This window comes from Vigna unguiculata, chromosome 9, assembly GCF_037176805.1.
Source record: "Vigna unguiculata cultivar grain cowpea cultivar isolate G323 ecotype 2 chromosome 9, ASM3717680v1, whole genome shotgun sequence".
NCBI lineage: Eukaryota > Viridiplantae > Streptophyta > Magnoliopsida > Fabales > Fabaceae > Vigna > Vigna unguiculata.
In genome coordinates this window covers 42,153,718-42,164,950 of record NC_140800.1, presented here as the reverse complement: position 1 = coordinate 42,164,950, position 11,233 = coordinate 42,153,718, and the positions used below count along the sequence as shown (strand labels likewise).

Sequence of the window (11,233 nt, the reverse complement as noted above, 5' to 3'; positions counted from 1 at the left end):
GACCCAACATGATTAGACAAATTAGCTGAAAAGAAAGAAATAAAAGGGTTTACCTCAATGGACAATTTTTGGACTTAGGAGTATCTGGTATGTATGATTGCTGAAATAAGTTATTTATTTTAAAATTGTAGATTTGCCGGTTGTATAGATTGAAGAGTTCAATACTAAAATCAATAAAGAAAATGCTTAGCTTAAGTTACTAAAAAAACTGTTTTTACTGATACGAAACAGTTAAACAGTTTTAAGGTATCTGGTTCAATGGAAAATTTATTAAAAAACATTAATTTAAGCAATTCTTTGAATCAGCCATGTCCATCTAACCTTTGGAAAGTGTGTTTGTTGTTGTTGCCTTCATGGGCATGTTCCCGTTGCTTGTGTTCTACTATTATAAACAGATTTTGATGACAGCACAGTTTTTTAGCATCTTCCTCAATGTCAAGTTCCTTGGAAAGATTTTCTAACAAACTGCTCCTTATCTATGTCAACCATAAAAGTTAACGCTAATATAATTTTCATCATTTATATATATATATATATATATATATATATATATATATATATATATATATATATATATATATATATATATATATACAGGCACATTTAAATGATGAAAGTATAACATTATTTAAATTTAATTTAGCAATAGATAGGATATTTTCGAGGAATAGTAAAGAAAGGCCATCCCAGAAAAAACAAACACAAAGAAGAGTGAAGAAAACAAGTTTTTGTTGTGACGTGATGCTTAGATGATTGGTTTGGTTTGGTTTGATTTGATGAACGGTTGGGTTGGGTTGGGTTTATATGACGCTCCTTTCACTCCTATTCAACATCTTTTCTCTTCTCTACGTGTCGTTATCTTCCACATTCACAAACATAATCAACACTTCCATTTTTAAATTACGTTGCTATCCATCCACTTCTCATCAAACTACCTAAAAATCCTAACCAAAAAAAAACATAAAAATAGAAGTGTTTGTTTTTTAGAAGACAAAAATACTTTTTTTACTTTTTCTGGTCAAACATGGACTTTTATAGTTTTATATCAACTAATTTAATTTTCAGAGCATTAGAACCATGTGAATTTGATCTTTCTTTTTTTTTTAACTCAATTTTTAAGTTAAAAAAGACTAAATCATTTCTTTTTTCAATAAAAAAATACAAATATTTGACACGATTCATTGAAAGTACATAAGCTGAAAACATATTTGTCTTCTTACAAAGACTAGAAGTAGGAAATAATTGATTGTTAACAAGTTTAAATTTATTTTAATGTCATAAGTCAGAATAGAAAACGTATAACTTAGAGAAAACAATTATCACTTTTGTAATAAAATATTTTTCTTTTTCTTATTCTTCTCTTATTTAGAAGTGCATTTTATACACTAAAAATGAATATAAAAAATGTTGGGCCGAATTATTCTTGTCCTTATGGGATATATATATATAAAATTATTCAATAGCTTATCACTTATATTGCAAAATAATAGAAAAAAATATACATTTAGTTATTCAATAGCTTATAACGTAACGTGTAATCAAAAATGGAAGTAATGTATAAAAAAAGTTAAAAAAATATACAATGAATTGAGTTGTCAAACAATTTTATTTCCGCAAACGAATTTATATTTGTTTATACTTATAAAAACGATTTCTATAATTTGTGACAAACCATCCAAAACAACTTCACGCGAATGACTCCATTTAACTTAACAAATCTGGAGTAGCTTACCAAAATTAACGGAATTTACAAATAAAGTTAAAAGCATAAATAATTTTTAATGTTTACAACTATGATGTTTAAAATTGGAAAATGATATTTTAATCCACTTTTCTGGATCCACTTTTAACTCATCACTCTCATTACCCTTAGATTATCTATTTTAATTTTTTGTAATAATGTAATGTAATGATTTAAAAGTGATGAGAGTGGTAGGTTAAAAGTGGATAAAAAAAAGTGAGTTAAAATATCATTATCTTTAAAATTATATATAATTTTTTGTAACAAATTAGAACAACGACTTGACTCGTAGAATTCTCAACATTCGTTTTTTGATACTCACGAATTTAGTATCAAACACCAATCAATAAAGTTTTTTGTCCAAAAACATGTGTCCTCTAACTTTGAAACTCCAAAGATCCTCAAGCAAACCCAGTTTATATCATTATAGAAATGTTCTTTTTTAACCTCGACAATTAAAAAGCAAGTATTAAACACCAATTAATAGAGTTTTCTGTCCAAAAACATTCGTCATCGAGCTTCAATACTCCAAAGGCTCACCATAAACAAGTACACTCAAACATAGATCATAAAGTTCTCTATCCAGAAAATGAAAAAAAAATTATGAATGAGATTAACTTGTTACAGGGATGAAGCAATTCATGTGTTCGTATAAATTGAAAACACTTTTAGTTATATATATATATATATATATATATATATATATATATATAATAAATTCATTTGAAAAATATTTGTGATTCAACACATTTACTTACACAGTATATTTACCAACCAAAAAATTCAAAATTTCCTTGGTAAAAAAAAATCACATTCTGGATATCAGATACTCTATTAGATGTCTCTCATTTAACTTTCTCTTTCATTATCACTTAAAAATAAGTGATTATGTCAATTATTAATTGTGCATTGAGTTTTCTTAGATATATTCAAGACATTTGGGTATAATTAAATATTTTGTCATATTTATATATGATTATATCTTTTAATATCTCCTCAATGGAGTATATCTGTCCGAAGTTCAAAATTGGTAAATGTGATTATGCATGTGAATTGATTTGTAGAATGAATGAGTTTTAATGTATTCACACATTATATATTAACCTTGAGTAATTAATTATAAGGTTGACTTCTCACAACCATCTAGCTGTTCTGTAACTTTTTATCATAATTAAATTTATTCACCTATTACAAGTTTGACATTTTCCATATTAATTTATGACATTTATGTCACAAAAAAAATATTAATTTAAATAACATAATTAAAATATTAATATATTAATTTTGAATGAGTTATTTTTTATCAATTAGTTTTAAAAAAAATAATTTTTTTATAAATTATCATTCAACACTATTAAATGAGTTATTTAGACTTTATTTAAAATTTATGAATATTATATATTATATTTTATTTGAATTTGCAATTAAAACATGTTGTTAAATATTTATTTTTATTTTTTTTAAATATTCATGGGTACCCGTGAATATCCGTAAATATTAAAAAAATATATAAGTACCCGCATAATGGATACCGAATACCATATATATATATATATATATATATATATATATATATATATATATATATATATATATATATATATATATATATGGATGTGGGATAAATATTTATCTAACGGTTACCCATCATGTTGACATGTTGACATCTCTCTTCCTACCGTCTTATTTACATGTCTAGTCATTGTTGGATCGTTAAATGACATCTCCAAAAATGAAAAAAACAATATAAAATTATTAAACGTGATAGAAATTTTTTTTTTAACAGAAATAAAATAATCCATCAATTTAAAAAAATCATTATATAACAATAAAATTAAAATTAAAAGGCATTCCATAAAGTAAAGATATCTAAATAGAAAAAAAGGAAAAAGTAATTTTAATGAATATGTTAAATGTAGAAATTAACTAATTAGCTTAACAGAGTTATATAAAAAAAACAATATATATATATATATATATATATATATATATATATATCATGTTAAAAAGGCATACAATTTTAATTATGGTAAAGATATATTTAATTAGAATTGGTGTGTGAAGTCCAAACCAGAACTATAAATTAAGCGTGGAGTGATGACAGAATACGTGTGTAGAAGACTCAAGGGGTGAGTGAGAGAGAAAAAAAAAGGAAAGAGAAAAATCGCGTTTGCTCCGTGTGGCGTTACTCGTAGATTCGACGAAACGCAAGGGTGTTCTGGGTATTCTATTCTCTTTAACCTCAATCCTTTTGATTGATACACTAAACACCAAACACCAATAAAGGGAGCAAACCAGTACTTGCGTCGTCTTCTCTTCTCTTCTGTTCACCGAGTAAAGACAAAAATCGCAAACCCAAAAATCACATCGCAAAATCAAACCAATCTCAATGGCATGAGCGCGTGCATCCAAACCTAGCCGCTATCGCCGCCATGTCCCGCACCGCCTCCTCCGCTCACTGGACCTCCGACGCCGTCCACGGGGGATCCCTCCGCCCCGTCGACCTTGACTCCGGCACCAACGGCTGGGCCTCCCCTCCCGGCGACCTCTTCCTTCTCCGCTCTCGCAATTTCTTCACCAAACGCCAAAAATCCCCCGCCGGCGACTACCTACTGGCACCGGCAGGTATGGACTGGCTCAAATCCCAATCGAAGCTCGACAACGTCCTCGCGCGGCCCGACAACCGCGTGAGTCAGGCCCTCCGTCAGGCCCAGGCCGAAGGCAAAGCCCGGAAGAGCTTCATCTTCGCCGTCAACCTGCAGGTCCCGGGGAAAGAGCACCACAGCGCGGTATTTTACTTTTTCACTGACGAACCGGTTCCCTCCGGTTCACTCCTTGGGCGGTTCATCGAGGGCGACGACGCGTTCCGGAACCAGCGGTTCAAGCTGGTGAACCGCATCGTGAAGGGACCGTGGATCGTGAAAAAAACGGTGGGGAATTACAGCGCGTGCTTGTTGGGGAAGGCGCTAACGTGTAACTATCACAGGGGACCGAACTACTTCGAGATTGACGTGGACATTGGAAGCAGTGCCATCGCCAACGCTATCCTTCGCCTCGCGTTGGGCTACGTCACCAGCGTCACCATCGACATGGGATTCGTCGTGGAGGCGCTGGCGGAGGAGGAGCTCCCGGAGAGGCTCATAGGAGCGATTAGGGTTTGCCAGATGGAGATGTCCGCCGCCACAGTTGTCGATGCGCCCAATGCTCCGCGCGGCAACAAGGTCAACCACCTCAGTGGTAACGATGAGTAAAAATTTTAGATTAAAAAATAAATAAAATATTAACAGTGTATTTTTTTATATTAAATGTTTATTTAGATGATTTAATTTCGTTTCACCTTCTGCTTGGTCCTCGTTATCGGTGTATTCTTAGGCTCTTTTTTCGGTGGGTAATAAATAATTCACTGAATTTCGGTCCATTGGAATTTCTGCTATTACTTTTGTTTTGCGATTTTATTTGTAAAATTGGAAGTAGTGGGGCTTTGGAATGACGAAAAAGGTTGCATTTTTAGCATCCATGAAATTGTGATTGTTGGGTTGTTTGTAGCGTTTTTCTATGGATTGGGAGAGGACAGGTTTGGTCGGTGAATCTTTTGTTTGGTGGGCGGCTACTGAGGTGGGTGGCAGCTGCCTAGGGAGGAAATGTAGTGGAATGGAACCTCACATGCTGTGGAAAAGTTCCTTATAACGTAGCACTAGGAAACCCTTTTTTTTTTTTTATATCAACACTATATTTTTTAATCTTTAATCTTATCAGGTACCAAACATAAGCAACTGTTTTATTTTTTGTGCTGATATCAAAGTTTGATCGAAGACCGTTGTGAAAGTACCGACCAACACAGTTACACAGATACAATGGGTGCTTTGGCTTACCCTGTTTTGGTTTTATTATGATTCATGATTCTCACAAATCATTGATCAACCAGGGTGTTGATTTTGAGAATCAAACAGCACACTAAACGTACCTTTTGCGTCGTGTTATAAGATACTTCTATTCTATTGGACGATAACATTGATAGGTGCTGGGATTATGGGACAGCGATGATGATGATGTTTACTATTTTAAAGGACTGTGCTGTCTTTTTGTTCAGAATATTGTCGTAGCTTTAAAATAAACATTACCAAAAATATTACTGTTCAGAAAAGTGAATATAGCTAGCTAGCTTTGAAGAGTTGTGGTGGTTTTAAGCTGGAATGAAGGAAGAGGTGGATGCTTAGTTTCGTCACAGAACAGAAACTATAAAAAATGAGTTAAAGACGTTTTGGTCATAGCTTTAATCGGGATTATCTTATGCGTGTCATTCATTTTGTATGTTTTCAATTTAATAATTTAATAACTATGACTAGGTGTGTATGATTAAGATCAATAATGACCTTTTGTCCCACGGTCTGTTGTTTTTTAGTGTAAAAAAATGTTCTATTTTCTTCTCGTTCATTGTGCCAAACTCTACTGAGAAACTGGCGATGCCTTTGCAATTTGCTTGTTTGAAAACGTCGTAGAATAACGTCGTAGAATATTATAAAATATAAAAAATAAAAGACATCACTAGTTTAAGTTATTTTCTTGGAGAAAAGTTTTTCTTTTACCCATACATATGTTGAAATGAACTTGTGGTTAGAGTTATTCCTGGTATCGTACGTAGCTCATGCTTAGGCTTACAGAACCTGATTCTATTTTCAATTCATTGTTTTAATGACGAGGACAATTGGTATTTTTGAATATGAAAGGAATGAGATTGAAAGCAAGTTGTTAATTGTTACCTGATGAAGAGGAAAAGCGATAGTTGAAGAAGAATCCCAATATGTGGACGCCGATTTTTCTGAAAGTCTAATGCAGAGAGCTATGAGCTATTCAATTACAGTTCCCCTTCTTAGGGTAGGGGAAAAGTAGAGCATGTAACTCTGTTTCTCCCAAATACATTCTTCTTACTTTAAGAAAAAATAAATGAAAAAACAAATAATTATTACCACATGTGTACCATGAAGTAATTATAATACTTCACTAATCCTTATACTCCTCTTCATCAGCCACAAGAACTGCCACTAGAACCCAAAGGAGAAGAATATGTTTCATTCTTGGATTTACACAACCTCAATCAGAATCAACTTTAGTTCATCACATGGAAATGAACAGAAAATTCCAAAATAGCTAGCTATTACCAGAACTAGCAAACTGTAAAGGTTCTTTCTGTACCTATCATTTCTTGATTCATAAAATCATTAAAAGTAACTAAAAAATGCATAATTCATATTCCAAACAAAGAAAGGAAAAGGTTAGTATTCAGTGTCTTTTTTCTTATGTTAGTCTTTGTTGAACTCAGAAGCCATTCCTCTCTTTCTCCATTTTTACGACCGAGCAAATCTTAAATCTCAACGACACTGGCTAATCTCTACGAAAAACTCAAGTTTTAACAACATTGTCTTACATTTTTCGTGGAGATTAGTGTAAGGACTGAAGATGGTGCGTGGCCATAAAATGCAAAAGGCAATGTTGTGGTCATTTTCGTTCTCTATCTCCAACACTTGTATGGATATATCTCTTTCAACACAGAAAGTTCAAAGTTTTTCTTGCTTTTGGCATAACGATCAACCTTTACAGCAAGGTACTCTCCGTTGCTTTGCCAGCACATGTTCCAATCGCTGACACTAAAAAGATTCTTCTGTTTTAATTCCTCTTTACCATGCATAAAAGAAACACAATTATATTTTTACTTTCACAATTTTTTCTTAATAAAAAAATTAAGAAACTACTTAAAAAATAACACTTTTTCTTAAAAAAAGTTGTTAAAATTTAATTATTAAAAAAATATTTTCCCTTACACTTTCAACCTTTACCTTGGAATTGAGCTAGCTGAGAATTTAAAATTTTGAAGAAATTCAAATACATTAAATTCATTTGGTTTTATTTTAATGGTTTAATTCTTAATTTTTTTTTCTAAAATAATTTAGATTTATTAACTTTTACTTTTTATTTGAATAAAAATATTCTATTTTTTTATTGACGTTGAAAAAAAAAACTTTAACTAACATGTTATTAACAAGTCTTGACAGAAAAAAATTATTAATCACAACTAAAAAAATTATAACCGACTTTAACTTGAAAAAGAAAATGTTGGTATTAGATAAAAATTAATATCCAATTGAAGACTTCTAATCAAAACTTGCCATACTTTGACCGGTCTCACTGAAGAAAACACATGAAAAAGGAGAGAAATTTTACAAATGTGAAAAAATTTCAAACCCTTGGTCTGTAAGTAAAATTTAGAATAATGTAATTTTAAATTTTCTATATAAAAAAAATTGACCTTTAAATAAACTTCATCCAAACTTACTATTAAGTACTTCTTTTCAACCACATAAAATATCCCTCATGTACCAAAAAGTCATATTTTCCTCATATGGTTTGAAAAACAAAAACAATAGTAACATTTACTAAGCCAATAAGACAAACAAACTCTTAATAAAATAATATTAGTTTTAATATTTTAAAATATATTAAAAACTATCTTAATATATCAATATCAATATATATTTTGAAAAGTCAATGAATTAACAATATAAAAAGCTCAATAAGAAAAAAAATCTGCATTCGTAAATAATGGCAACTACCAAGTGATAAAGCACGCAAATTATTAATCAAATCAACAAATATTTTACTCAACATGCTTAGAAGTTAGGTTTCTAATCATATTATTCATTCCACATAATTTCAGGGACACGATCAAATCTTTCTATATAATGCCACATGCAATTGTAAAATAAATTTAGAAATAAAATATTTTACCAAAAACATAAATTAAAGTCATGATTAAATATTGAAAAATCTTTTAAATTACTTCTTGAGATTTTATTAGAACACCTTGATGTGAGGATTACTTGAACAATTTATTTACCACTTCTAGAAGAAAAACAAAATAGTTTGAGGCTGAATTCATATTTAGGTTAAATGCGTTTTTAATCTGATAAATAGTAGAATTTATTTTTCTCAAATAATTTTTTAATTTGTTATCTGTAAAAAGTATTAAATGTTTTTCTGGTTATAAAATAATTGTCTATTTTTCTCTCTTTATTTCTTCTATTGAAATAAGCTGTGTGCTACATGATTTTGTGTGTAAAAAATCCAGATAAAATGATTCAATTTTCAAACACTACTACGCTTATTTGTACAAAAAAGCCCAATTTGATTTTTTTTCACTTGTGTTTCTTTGAATTCCAAGTCTAAAAGAAGAAAAAAAAAAGGAGCAGCCAAATAAAATTAAACAACAGATAAACAAAGAAACAAAGAAAACTCAGTCAACCCTCTAGACTATTCTGGCCTATTTATTTTGAAAATGGTAATTAAAAACCAAATAAATAATATTTGAGAACATCCATGATGTATACTTAACCTACACACATCTATTGTTAAGAGAAACCTAAAAAAAAAATCTCATAAATTATTAAAATTAAGAATATTATTATGTAAAAGCGATAGTAATTTAGTTTAAGTGTATGTATATGTATTGGTACTTTTTGACCTAATGCATCCATTCATCAATAATTTATCCCAGCTACTGAGACAACTGTTGGCACTTTTTCTCCAATTAGAGATCATAATGTTACAAATTAAAGTTCAATCGGGACTAAATATGTCTGAAAACCTCTTCAAAATCATGTTCTATATCTCTACCTTCAGTATCAGAACATGTAAATATATTAGTCAAACTAAACTGTTTCTGAAAAAATACATGAGAGGACAACAAATAAAGGAGAAAGAAGTAAGCACAAGATAAATGGTATCTTCCATAATGCTCAGAGAATCTTATTGCTTGCTGCACAATTTTTTTTTCTTACGCATTAGTTGATGCACAAGATAATCTAATTTCACCAACATCACCAGATTTGACTCCAACACTGGTGAGCTTCAAGAAGGACTGACCCCAATTCTGAAAGAAAAGGTCTTGATCATTTGCAAAATCTTCCACAAACATCCTTGTGCTATCATTGCTTATGAGAACAGAATCTGATTGGAACAGGCCCTTGTGAGCCAGAAGATTCTGGTAGTAGATGTTGTCAAAGAGCAAAGATGTTTGAGGATCATTGTTCACCTTTGCAGAAGGTTGAACACCAGCTGGACATTGTTCCATCAGCACTTCAGCATAGTCACTGTCAAGGGTTTTGTCACTGAGCCTCAGCTTTCCCATTGAATCTTCTTCAAAACGATCCCTGAATGAGCTGCAATGTGCTGTGCCTATGGTATGAGCTCCTGAAAAGCTTAAATATCACTGCATAAGTATGTAGAGCATGATTTGAAAGCAAACAGTGTGAGTGAAATCATTTTTGGACATAGAAGATGCACCTGAAAGGACTACAAGATCAAGTAAAGATAATCCTTTAGTGGCAAAGAGTTGAAGCATCTCATCCATTGAAAAACTGGTGTCCACAATGTTGGGTCTGACATTTGAAGCAAGTGAAACCATCCCATCTCTCCTACCTGTAGGAATCATAATTCTAGGTCCACCAGCCTGTTTAAAACACATGTCATGTCATGTCAATATACCATTGAGGCTTTTTCACCAAAATCATGACAATTTCATTTCAAATATACAGAAGTCGTCACGATCGTTGGCGACTTCAGTTTGTACAGAAGTTATCTGTTCACTTCTTGAGTACAAAATATTAATGGCTTCTTCTGTACAAACTAAAATCGTCATAAGTTCCAACGACTTCTATACATCTGAAGTTGAAATGGTTATGCTATAACTCTTGTACATCTTGACGACTTACTTTATAATAAATAATATTTTTTGTAATATTTGGGCAAATTTGTTCCAGATACGTAAAAAAATCTACCATTGAAGAATATCATTGATGTAATGTGGAAGAACTTACTATTGCAACAGCATCTCTAGCAGCTATAGCTATTATGTCCGCACAAGAAACAGTTCCAGGGCAGAATTTCTCTAGGACCGTTTTTGCTGAATCTATCACTGAAAATCCTCCAACAGATCTATTTCCTGGATCACTTTGTTCTGTGTTGTTCCCTTGCAGCATCAAAGAGGCATCACAACCCTGCGTATAAAGTGACCATTATCACATCAAGAAAACTCACTGTAAGCTACAACTGTGAATGCATGCAACATCTGAGCTTAGAATCAAAAGAAAAGCACTTTTCATGAAGCATTTGAACACTGACCTCCACAAAGCAATCATGGAAAACCATGCGAAGGAGCTTTCCAGGAATCGAAGGATCAGTAGAAGAAAATGAGCTAACTGTGTCTCTTATGATTAACTCAGCTGAAGGGCATGAAGCTGCATAGAAGTTGAAAGAGAGGCTACCCTTAACAAAGCAAACGAAAGAAAACATAAAAAGAGAAGAGATTGTTACGGAAAGAGTTCTTGTTCTTGTCTCCATAGAACCAATTTTTAGTACTTCTGGGGCAATGCATTGAATTTGCAGAGTCTTCCACTTGATAATGGTACAATAGCAGAGGTAACATAACTAGGAAATTGT

At 31.7% G+C, this 11,233-nt stretch overlaps 1 protein-coding gene and 1 pseudogene across 4 annotated transcripts; one reads left to right on the top strand and one right to left on the bottom strand.

The window, feature by feature from the left end:
- The first annotated feature begins 3,860 nt into the window (after window positions 1-3,860).
- Window positions 3,861-5,159, top strand: LOC114164781 (protein ENHANCED DISEASE RESISTANCE 2-like pseudogene; annotated as a pseudogene). The gene has a single exon (XR_014984365.1). The product of XR_014984365.1 is annotated as a protein ENHANCED DISEASE RESISTANCE 2-like pseudogene (transcript).
- Window positions 5,160-9,369: 4,210 nt separating this feature from the next.
- LOC146883979 (peroxidase 18-like) lies at window positions 9,370-11,233 on the bottom strand. 3 transcript variants are annotated; one of them, XM_085666289.1, is made up of 5 exons: window positions 11,108-11,208; window positions 10,916-11,031; window positions 10,612-10,791; window positions 10,079-10,244; window positions 9,370-9,985 (listed from the first exon to the last, which is right to left on the bottom strand). In XM_085666289.1, exons 1-5 carry the CDS (start codon window positions 11,166-11,168, stop codon window positions 9,570-9,572), a joined length of 939 nt encoding a protein of 312 aa, XP_085522415.1. In that variant the 5' UTR covers window positions 11,169-11,208; the 3' UTR covers window positions 9,370-9,569. The 3 variants fall into 3 exon arrangements, with proteins under 3 accessions (XP_085522415.1, XP_085522417.1, XP_085522416.1); XM_085666291.1 differs by having other exon boundaries at window positions 11,153-11,171; XM_085666290.1 differs by having other exon boundaries at window positions 10,916-11,233.